Source organism: Chiloscyllium plagiosum, unplaced genomic scaffold (assembly GCF_004010195.1).
Source record: "Chiloscyllium plagiosum isolate BGI_BamShark_2017 unplaced genomic scaffold, ASM401019v2 scaf_9091, whole genome shotgun sequence".
Taxonomy (NCBI): domain Eukaryota; kingdom Metazoa; phylum Chordata; class Chondrichthyes; order Orectolobiformes; family Hemiscylliidae; genus Chiloscyllium; species Chiloscyllium plagiosum.
In genome coordinates, this window is record NW_025212617.1 from 13839 (window position 1) to 27652 (window position 13814).

At 44.4% G+C, this 13814-nt stretch overlaps 1 protein-coding gene across 1 annotated transcript; it reads left to right on the forward strand.

Annotated features, from left to right (window-relative positions):
• Nucleotides 1-2954: 2954 nt before the first annotated feature.
• Nucleotides 2955-7708, forward strand: LOC122547421 (cytosolic 10-formyltetrahydrofolate dehydrogenase-like). Its single transcript, XM_043686044.1, has 3 exons — nucleotides 2955-3125; nucleotides 6126-6227; nucleotides 7480-7708. The coding sequence occupies exons 1-3, from the start codon at nucleotides 3039-3041 to the stop codon at nucleotides 7582-7584; spliced, it is 294 nt and encodes a 97-aa protein (XP_043541979.1). The 5' UTR covers nucleotides 2955-3038; the 3' UTR covers nucleotides 7585-7708.
• Nucleotides 7709-13814: the final 6106 nt, after the last annotated feature.

Genomic DNA, 13814 nt, shown 5'->3' on the forward strand with positions numbered 1-13814 from the left:
GACCCACAATGCCCTGAGGGAGGGAATTCCAGGATTTTGACCCAGCGACAATGAAGGAACCATGATATGTTTCCAAGTTGGAATGGTGAGCGGCTTGGAGGGAAACCTACAGGGGGTGGTGCTCCCATGTATCTGCTGTGCTTTGAGATCGTGGGTTTGGAAAGGTGCCGCCTGAGGATCTTTGGTGAATGTCTGCAAGGCATCTTGTAAATACTAGACACTGCTGCTACTGAGCATCACTGGTGGAGGGATGTTTGTGGATATGGTGCCAATCAAGCGGCTGCATTGTCCCGGATGGTGTCAAGCTTCTTGAGCTGCCCCCATCCAGGCAAGTGGGGAGGATTCCATCACACTCCTGACTTGTGCCTTGTAGATGGTGGACAGGATTTGGGGAGTCAGGAGGTGGGGTTACTAGCTGCAGGATTCCTAGTCTCTGAATGTAACCCCCCACCCCCAACCCCTTCCCTAGCCAATGCGTTTGATGTGACAAGTTGAGTTAAGTTTCAGGTCCATCCTCAGGAGGTTAGTTGTGGAGATTCAGTGATGACAACACTAGTGAATGTCATAGAATCATAGGGTCATGGAGATGTACAGCATGGAGGTTGCACCTTAGATCTCTTTTATATCTTTCCCCTCTCACCCTAAACCTATACCCTCTAGTTCTGGACTCCCTGGCCCCAGGGAAAAAACTTTGTCTATTTATCCTATCCATGCCCCTCATGATTTTGTAAACCTCTATAAGGTCATCCCTTAGCCTCCGACGCTCCAGGGAAAACAGCCCCAGCCCGTTCAGTCTCTCCCTGTAGCTCAAACCCTCCAACCCTGGCAACATCCTTGTAGATCTTTTTTGAACCCTTTCAAGTTGCACAACATCCTTCCTATAGGAAGGAGACCAGAATTGCACGCAATATTCCAACAGTGGCCTTCAGTCTCTCCCTGTAGCTCAAACCCTCCAACCCTGGCAACATCCTTGTAGATCTTTTTTGAACCCTTTCAAGTTGCACAACATCCTTCCTATAGGAAGGAGACCAGAATTGCACGCAATATTCCAACAGTGGCCTAACCAATGTCCTGTATAGCCGCAACATGACCTCCCAACTCCTGTACTCAATACACTGACCAATAAAGGAAAGCTTACCAAACACCACCTTCACTATCCTATCTACCTGCAACTCCACTTTCAAGGTGCTAAGAACTTGCACTCCAAGGTCTCTTTGTTCAGCAACACTCCCTAGGACCTTACCGCTAAGATTTGCTCTCCCAAAATGGAGCACCTCCAATTTATCTCAAGGGGTGGTGTTTAGATTGTCTTTTATCAGTGATGGTCATTGCCTGGCACTGCTGTGGTGCAAACGTAATTTTCACCTTGTCAGCCCAAATCCAGCTATTGTCCTGATATTATTACATTTGGTCATAGACTGCTTCAGTATCTGCAGAGTTACGAATGTTGCTGAACATTCAGTGAATATCCTCACTTCTGACTCTATGATGGAGGGTGGTGAGAATCTGAATCACTGCCTGTAAGGGTGGGAGAGGCAGAAACTCTCAGAACATTTAAGAAATATTTAGATATACATGATCAATCCCTCGGTATACACGGCTGGAAACTGGGATTAGAACAATTAGGTGAATGTTTTTAACCGGCACTGCGATGGGCTGAAGAACCTCTATGTACACTGTAGACCTCCATGGCTGTATGTTGCAAATGGCAGGGTAGGTTTGAAGGGCCAAATGGCCTACTCCTGAACCTATTTTCTCTGTTTCTAATTGGAGCTGCGATGACGAACATTAGTTATATGGAAGAGCTGGAGTCATGGGTTTGAGTTGTGATGTCTGGATTCACATGGGGCTTGGAAGATGTAAAGACCCCGAGATACCAATGATCAGGGGACCCAGAGTCAGACTCCTGTTTCCTCTCACAACCTACACTTCGACCTGTTTCTGTACCTTCACCAAATGTAATGATTGGACATTGTGGTCCCTTCAGAAATAGAAGTCACATTCATTATTTTCCATTCTGATGAGACCTTCCCTCGGAATTTTGAAAAATTAATTCCAAAGCATCTCCAACCTCAGCAGCCACTTCCATTCAGGCCTTAGGGTGAAGTCCTTCAGGACCAGGGCATTGGTCTGGTTTTACTTCCATTAAATCTTTCAGCATCATTTCCCTGGTGGTTGTCATTGTTTTAAGTTCCTCCCTCCTCTGAGTCACACTTATTTTGAATAAGTTATTCATACTCTCTATTGTGAAAACAGACACAAAATATCTGTTCAATTGATCTACCTTATCCCTTCTATGATTCTATTAGTCGCCCTTTGCTATGAGTGATGTGCTGCCTGGGTCTTTACCTTCCACTTACCTTTGTGCACTTTAGGCATATTTTCTTTCAGTTTTACACTGTCTTTCACTCCCTTAGTTAGCCTTGCATGGTGCATCCTTCCTTTAGAAGCTGCTATTCTGATTGAAATAAACATTTCCTGGGTATTCTGAATATCTCTTTAAACATCTAGCATTGTATCACTTTAATGTAGTTTTCCAGTTTATCTTAGCTAGCGTCAAGCCGTGTTTAAGCTTAAAACAGTAGTCTTAGATCCATTCTGCTCTCCCTCAAATTCACACTCACATTCATGTAGGTTTTTGACAGCCAATGGCAGTCAGGTGTGAGGACTGTGCTGGAGTAGTCTCTTCAGTTTCAAGAGAACCTCAGTTGTAACATCCCCATGGTCACCCTGGCTTTGTCCAACCATCTCAACATTGAATACATTGGGCTGCAGACTTCCCTAATCACATGGGTTTGTGAGCAGGAACAGCAGAAATTGCTGGACAAACTCAGCAGGTCTGGCAGCATCTGTGGAGAGAAAGCGGAGTTTTCTTCAGACCCTTTTCCCAGCTTCTGTCATTCTTTGTTTTATTTTAGAATTTATGAGCAACGTCTGATGTATTTGTTTCTCTCCTCAGGACTCTGATCCATGGAGACAAGAAAGGAGGGTTCAGTATTTTCTGGGCAGATGATGGCTTGGATACAGGTCCCATTCTCATGCAGAAAGAATGTGAGGTGTTTCCTGATGACACCATCAGCACGCTGTACAACCGATTCCTCTTCCCCGAAGGAATTAAAGGCATGGTACGGCTCATTCAAACAGTATCAGGTGATGCTGCTGCTTACAGACAGACTGTAACGTAGGAAGCACCCCAGGAAATGTGCACACAGCACGATCCCACCAACAGTAAAGTGACATTGGGAAGCTTTGAATTTGTTTGAGTGATGTTGACTGAAGGATCAATATTGGTGTACTCTTGGACCTTTGACAGACATGATTTCAGCTTTACATTTTGCATTTTTGACAATCCTGTTGTGTGGGGTCCATTGACCAGAAGGTGACAAAACTATTCATCAAGGTGAGATGAATCCGAAACTAGAGTCCTAATATAAATAAAGGGAAAATTATGAGTTTGAGATGTAAGTCAACAATGATAGATTAGGGTACCTTGCTGAAAAGTTTGAGAGTGCATAGGCAACGGCTAATAGTTAAGGAACATTTCCATAAATACAACAATTATTCATTTATGTCTGCTGCAAAAATAATAGAGGAAAGGTCGTTCAACCATGGCTTACAAAATAAATTGGACCAATTTCAATATCATTCGACAGGATCTGGGAAACATAGACTGGGAGTAGTCACTGGGCCTGTTTCCACACTGTAATCTAATCTAAAAAAAAATAGAGGAAAGGACGTTCAACCATGGCTTACAAAATAAATTGGACCAATTTCAATATCATTCGACAGGATCTGGGAAACATAGACTGGGAGTAGTCACTCACAGGGCAGCCTCCATTTGGAAATGGGTGTCTCTTAGAAATAGCACAGTCAGAATTCAGGGCCAACGTGTCCCTCTCAGAGTGAAGGGCAAGGTAGTAGGTCCCAGGGATATCGAAAGTTTGACAAAGAAAAAGAAGGAAGCATATGTCAGATATGGGGCATTAAAAACAGGGGAGGCTCTTCAGTCGTCTAAAAAGGGAACTAGGAGGCAGAGAGGGCCCATGGGTATCGCTGATTGATGGGATCAAGGAAAGTTCCAGGACTTTTATGATTATATTAAGAATAAGGGGATCACAGAGAAAGAATGGGAACCATTAGAGACCAAAGAAGCAATCTGGGTGTAGGTGCATTGGGTAAGGGTGAGGTCTTAAATGAATATGTCACATCTGTATTCACAGAGGAGAAAGACATTGTAGCTGGGGATTTAATTTGGGACGGTGAAGTTCTAGAGCACAGTAAGATTAATAAGGAGGCAGCATTAGATATTTTAGTGGGCATAAATCCCCATGGCCTGATGGATTGTATCCTAGGCTGCTATGGGAGCAAGGGAGGAGATTGCTGGGGCCCTGGCAGAGATATTTAATACCTCACCGGCCACAGGTGAAGGGCTGAATGACTCGAAGACAGTTAATGTGGTTCCTTTATTCAAAAAAGGCGCAGGGATAGGCCAGGTAATTACAAAGCAGTTACAGGTCATTCTGTTATAATGCACGCTCGTTAACACAAATTCAGGGTAACATTACATTTTTTACATTACATTACATTTTATATTACATTACATTACAGTGTGGAAACAGGCCCTTCGGCCCAACAAGTCCACACCGACCCGCCGAAATGCAACCCACCCATACCCCTACATTTACCCCTTACCTAACACTACGGGCAATTTAGCATGGCCAATTCACCTAACCTGCACATCTTTGGACTGTGGGAGGAAACTGGAGCACCCGGAGGAAACCCACGCAGACACGGGGAGAACGTGCAAACTCCACACAGTCAGTCGCCTGAGGCGGGAATTGAACCCGGGTCTCAGGCGCTGTGAGGCAGCAGTGCTAACCACTGTGCCACCGTGCCGCCCAAGTGCAAACTTTGAAAATGTGTGTTGGCTGTAACACGATTACGTTGCCAACATTTTAAGCATTGCTTCTAAAGCACGATTTTTCTATAACACGGGTTTTCACAAGAACAAAACCATCGCATCATCGAAGAACTGAGTGTAGTCTGATGTCAGTGGTAGGGAAATTATTGGAAACGTTCTGAAGGACAGTATTAATCAACACTTGGAAAGGTAGGGGTTGAGCAGGGATAATTAGCACATGGGGATCTTATTTGAGTATTTTAATGGGGATCTTATTTGAGTATTTTATTAGAACTTTTGAAAAACTAACTAAATATATTGATGAGGGTACTGCAGTAGCTGTGGTTTACATGGACTTCAATAAGGCCTTTGACAAAGTCCCATTTGGCAGGCTAATCCAAAAGGTAAGAGCCCATGGGACCCAAGGCACTTGGCAAACTGGATCCAAAACTGGCTTATGAGGAGAGACTGGATAGACTGGGTTTGTTTTCCCTGGACCAGAGGAGGCTGAGGCGAGGATTACATATACAATATCATGACAGGCATAGACAAAATCGATCATGTGAATCTTTTCCCTATGTCAGACTTATCTAAGGTCAGAGGGGATAGGTTAAAGGTGAGGAGCACGTGGTTTAGAGGAAATCTGAGGAAACATTTTTTCACCCTGAGGTTGGTAGAAATATGGACCGTGCTGCCTGAGAGGGTGGTGGGGGCTGGTACTCCCACAGCATTTAAGGAGCATCTGGATGAGCATTTACAATGGCAGAGCACAGTAGGCTATGGAGCAACTGCTGGCTAATGGGAGTAGTGTGGTTTGGTGTTTGTTGGTCGGTATAGGCATGGTGTGCTGAAGAGCTTGCTGCTATACTGTATGACTCTATGGCTCTAAATCACTGAGTATTTTCAAGAAATAAATAGATAAATTGTTAGAAGATAAAGGCATGAAGGGTTATGGAAATAATTTGTTCAGATGGAGGATCCTCCATGATCGAAGGGCCGAATGGCCTCTTCCTGCTCCGAGTTTCTGTGTTTCTATGTTTCCCCAGCTCGGCACTCTCTTTGGGATTGAGAGTCCTAGTTGTTTGCTGTAGTCCCACAGCCTACCCACTCAAAGCTGCAGACAGTAACCAGTACCAGCTACAGCTGAACTCGGGCAGATCAGGGGGATGGGGACAGCCTGCCGCTGGCCTGGACATTAACAAGCCCCTGTTTGACCGGTTTACAGGTTGAGTCAGTGGACCTCATCGCCACTGGGAAGGCCCCAAGAATCAACCAGCCTCCTGAGGGAGGAACTTACGAGGGCATTCAGAAGAAAGAAAATGCCAAGGTATTGCATTCTGTTTTGTTCGTTCAGGGTCAAATATTCCTTTATCTCCTGTTGTAAATGTTTATATGGTGTTTATGCTGGCATCATAGAAGGATGCTAAAAGGGCATAAATACTCATAACAGGCTGAGCGAGCTGGATTAACACCAGCAGAGGTATAGTCATTAACACAGGGCTCTGGAGGGGGGAGAGGGGTTACTGAGTGACAGTGAGAGGGAGCTGGATTAACATCAGGAGAGATGCAGTCAGTAACACAGGGCGCTATGGAGAGGGAGAGGGCTTACTGAGTGACAGTGTGAGGGAGCTGGATTAACATCAGCAGAGATACAGTCAGTAACACAGGGCGCTATGGAGAGGGAGAGGTGTTACTGAGTGACAGTGTGGGGGAACTGGATTAACATCAGCAGAGATACAGTCAGTAACACAGGGCGCTGGGGAGAGGGGTTACTGAGTGTCAGTATGAAGGAGCTGGATTAACATCTGTAACGATACTGTTAGTAACACACGTTCTGGGTGGAGGGGGGTTAGTGAGTGACAGTGTGAGGGAACTGGATTAACATCATGAGAGATGCAGTCAGTAACACAGGGTGCTGTGGGGATAGTGGTTAGTGAGTGACAGTGTGAGGGAGCTGGATTAACATCAGTAGAGATACAGTCGGTAACACAGGGTGCTGGGGGAGATGGGGGTTACTGAGTGACAGTGTGAGGGGGTAGCTGGATTAACATCAGGAGAGATACAGTCAGTAACACAGGTCTGTGTTGGGGGTGAGAGGGGTTACTGAGTGATAGTGTGAGGGAGCTGGATTAACATCTGTAGAGATACAGTCAGGGAGAGTTTTAAAGGAGATGTGTGAGGCAGGTTTTTTTACACAGAGGGTGGTAGGTGTTTGGGGAGGTGGTCATAGATATGATAGCGATGTTTAAGAGGCATTTAGACTGACACCTGAACAGGCAGGGAATAGAGGGCAGGTGGAATTAGTTTAGAATTGCATTTTGGTGAGCACAGACATGGTGGGCTGAAGGGTCTGTTCCTGTGCTGTACTGCTCTGTGCTGTATGTTCAATAAGGGTGAGAATTTTCAGTTCAACTTGCTGCTGGATTGGAAGTCAGTGAGAATGGGCAAACAGACTCTGTGTGAATGAAAAGATACAAAGCAGCCTCAGGTACCAGCAGGAGGAGGTTTGAGTAAGGACATGACTGGAGGGGATTGAATGGCCAGAGGATGACTGTCTTCATCATTGTGTCTCCTTGCAGATTAACTGGGATCAACCAGCAGAGGCCATTCACAACTGGATCCGAGGCAATGACAAGGTCCCTGGAGCCTGGTCGGAGGTGAATGGACACGTAAGTGTTGAGTAGAATAATGGTGAAGGAGGTGTTCCAACTCGAGGGTCTCCATGGTGACAAAACAAGCCAAATGTTCAGGGAAAGCATTGGGCTAGTTGGTAAGGCCGTGCCTGACTGGGAAAATGACGGGCTGGGAATGGGGATTGGGGCACCGCACTCCCTTTCACTTTCAGGAGGTTCTCACTCACCCTGCTCCTTAAAGGGGATAGGTTCTAAACGGTTGGTGAAGAAGATGCCTCTGACTTGTAAGGGTCAGGAGACCTCCCCAGAGAGCTGCAGCTGAAGAATTGGCAGTTGTTCCCCAGACAGCGATGGTGCCAGATACTGGAAGGACATACTACAGGCAGCACTGAAACTCCTCCGGCAGTGCCAATAGGAGGATGGAAAAGTCAATAAACTGGTGGTCGAGACTCCAGGGGGATTTCATGCTGTTCTGGAAAGCTTGTAACACAACTCAGGAAAATCTTGACATGTGATTAGACCGGCACCTTTTCATACCTACCCTTGTGTTTGAAGAACCATTCAATGGAGGCATAGAATCATACAGCATAGAAACAGGCCCCTCACCCCACCAGGTCTATGCCTACTCCTGTTCCTATGTTCCTTCTAGACAGATACTCCCGATCATAGGAAGGAAATTTGATTATGTCACATGAACAGATTGAAATTGTTCGATTGCCTGGAAATAGCGAGTGTGTGGGTTGGTAAGAGATGCAATGGATAACAGAGATTGTTAGAGTGAAGTAGAAGGACCAGTTCACAAAGTAAACTTCCTAAATTTGACTTAACAATACTTCAAACACTAGGGCAGGTAGACACTTTCTGTATTTAGAAAAAAGGACAACAGGAAGATCTAGTAGGGCTACTTAGTGAGTGTAAGGAAATCTGGAGCAATCCACCTGGATGTTTGATGCTAGCTAGACATAATGTACAAATGGGACCCAGTGCCAAGAAACCAGCAGCCTTACCAGCCGAGAAACATGCTTCAGTAGAAACAAAGATTCAATACCTGCCGGAAAATTACTTCATTGACCCTCTCCCTTGCAGCTTGGGTTCATGGGTGATCTTTTTCCCCAGCTGGGCAGATCACCGAGATTCTGCATTGACAGAGAAAAGTAAATATAATCGTAACAACAGATTCAGATCCAATTCAACAACAGAAGTTGCTAGAAAACCTCTGCAAGTCTGGCAGCATCTGTGGAGGGAAATCAGAGTTAACGTTTTGGGTCCAGAGAAGGGTCACTGTGTTTAGATGATGGTATAAGATACAACAACAAAACATAGGGAGCGCATGAACGGCAATTAGAGAAACTGTTTAGGACCGTTGCTGTTTGCTTAATAATACGCGTTGCCAAAAGTGAACTTATAAAAGCAAAAATAACTTACCTAAAACCTAGGGGAAATGAAGACGTTGCCACAATGGTAAAAGTGAACATTTTAGCAGAATTCCCTGATGTGGAAGCTTTGGAAAGGGTTGAGGGGAGATTTGCGAGGATGTTGCCTGGTATGGAGGGAAGGGCTTATGAGGAAAGGCTGAGGGACTTGAGCTGTTTTTGTTAGAGAGAAGAACGTTGAGGGGTGACTTAATTGAGACATATAAAACAATCAGAGGGTTAGATAGGGTGGACAGGGAGAGCCTTTTTCCAAGTATGGTGACGGCGAGCACGAGGGGGCACAGCTTTAAATGGAGGGGTGATAGATATAGGACAGATATTAGAGATAGGTTCTTTACTCAGAGAGTAGTAGGGGCATGGAATGCCCTGCCTGCAACAGTAGTAAACTTGCCAACTTTAAGGGCATTTAAATTGTCATTGGACAGGCATATGTACAAGAATGGAATAGTGTAGGATAGATGGGCTTCAGATTGGTTCCACAGGTCAGTGCAACATCGAGGGCCGAAGGGCCTGTACTGCGCTGGAATGTTCTGGGTTTCTATGATGGCACTTTGGCCCTTGGCCCATCTGCGTTCTGAGCTCTTAAAGTGACAATACAACAATATATCTGTCCAAAGGTAAATCTTGTAATGCTCAAAATGAAAGGATATGAACATTGCACAATAGCAGTACTAGTTAAATAAAGAAAAGTATTTTGAAGTTTATGAGAAAAGAGATAACACTGTAAATTCTACAAATACTGATGTTCAACAGACTGTATATTGTTTTGGTGATTTGAAACTTCTTCCAAATGTTGGTGTAACTTTCTGAAAGTGTGGGTTTTGTCCAGGTTGCTCTCGATTGTGCATGTATTGTCCTGTATTGGTTGTTATCTTGGTGTTCTATAGCTGCATCATTGATTGTATTCGCTTGTGTCTGTTTGGTAGGTTGGGATTTTGCTGTCAGCTGTGCTCTGTTAGTGCAGCTGTAAATAAATTTGGCTGTCCTGCCAGTGAACTTTAGATAGAATCCACACACCTTATTTGGGTTACATATATATAGCACAAGGAATCATTACAGTATCGATGTCAAACTGCAAGATGCCTGAGCTGACTTCTGTTGCTCCTCAACATTGCTCTGTTGGATGTTGTGACTCTGTAAGACACAGAAACATTGAATATAGAAGATAGGAGCAGGAATAGGCCATTCATCCCTTGAGCCCATTCCATAATTCAATATGATCATGGCTGATCATCAACCTCAATGCCCCAATCCCACCCCCTTTCCCCGCTCCCCCCCCCATATCCCTTGATCCCATTAGCCACAAGAGCTACAGCTACCTCCTTCTTGAAAACGTCATGTTTTAGGTTTCTATGAGATTCCCCCTACCTCCCTTATTCTTCTGAACTCCAGTGAAAACTATCTTAACTGACTTGATCTCTCCTGAAACATCAGTCCCACCATCCCAGGAGTCAGCCTGGTAACTCTTCACTGCACACTCTCCACAGCAAAAACATCCTTCCTCAGATAAGGAGACCAAAACTGCACACAATACTCCAGGTGTGGTCATACCAAGGCCCTGTACAATTGCAGCAACGCATTCCTGTTCCTGTACCTGACTCCTCTCACTGTGAAGGCTAACACACAGCTTACCTTCTTCACTGCCTGCTGTACCTGCACGCTTACTCTCAGTGACTGGTGGACATGGACACCCAGGTCTTGTTGAACATTCCCCTCTCTCAATTTACTGCCACTCAGATAATAATCTGCCTTCCTGTACTTGCTCCCAAAGTGGCTAACCCCACATTGATCCACATTAAACTGCATCTGCCATGCATTAACCCACTCCCTCTGCCTGTCCCCATTACACTGAAACATCTCTGCATCCACCTCATAGCTCAGCCTCCCACCCAGCTTTGTGTTACCTGGAAACCTGGAGATATTGCATTTAGTTTCCTCATCGAAATCGTAAATATATATTGTGAACAGCTGGGGTCCCAGCGCTGACTCTTACAATATCCCACTAGACATTTATTCCCACTGTTTGTTTCATGTCAGGTAACCAAGTTTCTCCCTACTTTGATTTTATAATTTAAGCTCGGATGAGGGTCTTTGTCAAAAGTCTCTCCATTCTGCAGGCACCCTGCCTCTATTCCTGATGAAGGACTTTTGCCCGAAAGGTCAATTTTCCTGCTCCTCGGAGGCTGCCTGACCTGCTGTGCTTTTCCAGCACCACTCTAATCTAGACTCTAGTTTCCAGCATCTGCAGTCCTTGCTTTGACCTAGGACTTTGTCAAAAGCCTTCGAAACTCCTAATAAACCTCATCTCCAGCAGCGTCCCTCCAACCCAATCAATGCTACAAGTTACTTCCTCAAAGAATTCTGGTAGATTTGTCAGGAATAACTTCCCCTTTGTAAATCTGGGTTCACTGTGCCCAATCCTGCCCCTGGTATATGACTCAATGCGCCCCTTCAGACTCTCTGCCCTCTGTACCTGAGGCAGTTGTACACACACAGACTGATCATCTGTATCTTCTCTTGTTTAACGAGCAGTGTGTCCTGCATTTGGAGAACTGAGGTAGGTAAGGCCTGGCAGGAATATTCTCACTTGCTTTGCAAACATGATCTTTGCTGGAAGTGGTAAATCCAAGTGGCTGGCTGGACTTTCCGGGTTCCTTAGGGAAGGCGAAAAAGCTGCAAACACTAAATGTACTCCATTCACAATGTGTTCCATTCACAATGTGTTCCATTCACAATGTGCTCCATTCTCAATGTACTCCATTCACAATGTGCTCCATTCACAATGTGCTCCATTCTCAATGTACTCCATTCACAATGTGTTCCATTCACAATGTGCTCCATTCTCAATGTGATCCATTCTCAATGTGCTCCATTCACAATGTGTTCCATTCACAATGTGCTCCATTCTCAATGTACTCCATTCGCAATATACTCCATTCACAATGTGCTCCATTCTCAATGTACTCCATTCTCAATGTGCTCCATTCACAATGTGCTCCATTCACAATGTGCTCCATTCTCAATGTACTCCATTCACAATGTGATCCATTCACAATGTGCTCCATTCTCAATGTACTCCATTCACAACGTGCTCCATTCACAATGTGCTCCATTCTCAATGTGCTCAATTCACAATGTATTCCATTCACAATGTGCTCCATTCTCAATGTACTCCATTCACAATGTGTTCCATTCACAATGTGCTCCATTCTCAATGTACTCCATTCTCAATGTACTCCATTCACAATGTGCTCCATTCTCAATGTACTCCATTCTCAATGTGCTCCATTCACAATGTGCTCCATTCACAATGTGCTCCATTCTCAATGTGCTCAATTCGCAATGTGTTCCATTCACAATGTGTTCCATTCTCAATGTGCTCCATTCTCAATGTACTCCATTCATAATTTGCTCCATTCTCATTGTACTCCATTCTCAATGTACTCCATTCACAATGTGCTCCATTCTCAATGTGCTCAATTCACAATGTATTCCATTCACAATGTGCTCCATTCTCAATGTACTCCATTCACAATGTGTTCCATTCACAATGTGCTCCATTCTCAATGTACTCCATTCTCAATGTACTCCATTCACAATGTGCTCCATTCTCAATGTACTCCATTCTCAATGTGCTCCATTCACAATGTGCTCCATTCTCAATGTGCTCAATTCGCAATGTGTTCCATTCACAATGTGTTCCATTCTCAATGTGCTCCATTCTCAATGTACTCCATTCATAATTTGCTCCATTCTCATTGTACTCCATTCTCAATGTACTCCATTCACAATGTGCTCCATTCTCAATGTACCCCATTCTCAATGTGCTCCATTCACAATGTGCTCCATTCACAATGTGCTCCATTCACAATGTGCTCCATTCTCAATGTACTCCATTCTCAATGTGCTCCATTCACAATGTGTTCCATTCACAGTGTGCTCCATTCTCAATGTACTCCATTCACAATGTGTTCCATTCTCAATGTGCTCCATTCTCAATGTACTCCATTCACAATGTGCTCCATTCTCAATGTGCTCCATTCTCAATGTACTCCATTCAAAATGTGCTCCATTCACAATGTGTTCCATTCACAATGTGTTCCATTCTCAATGTGCTCCATTCTCAATGTGCTCCATTAACAATGTACTCCATTCACAATGTGCTCCATTCACAATGTACTCCATTCTCAATGTGCTCCATTCACGATGTACTCCATTCACAAAGTGCTCCATTCACAATGTGTCCCATTCACAATGTGCTCCATTCTCAATGTGCTCCATTCACAATGTGTTCCATTCACAATGTACTCCATTCTCAATGTGCTCCATTCTCAATGTGCTCCATTCTCAATGTACTCCATTCACAATGTGCACCATTTATTCCTGATGAAGGGCTTTTGCCCGAAACATCGATTTTGCCTGTCCTCGGATGCTGCCTGAATTGTTGTGCTCTTCCAGCACCACTAATCCAGAATCTGGTTTCCAGCATCTGCAGTCATTGTTTTTACCTCCATTCATAATGTACTCCATTCTCAATGTGCTCCATTCACAATGTGTTCCTTTCACAATGTACTCTATTCTCAATGTGTTCCATTCACAATGTGCTCCATTCACAATGTACTCCATTCTCAATGTGCTCCATTCTCAATCTGCTCCATTCACAATGTGTTCAATTCACAATGTGCTCCATTCTCAATGTACTCCATTCTCAATGTGCTCCATTCACAATGTACTCCATTTACAATGTACTCCATTCTCAATGTGCTCCATTCACAATGTGCTCCATTCTCAAAGTACTCCATTTTCAATGTACTCCATTCTCAATGTACTCCATTCTCAATGTACTCC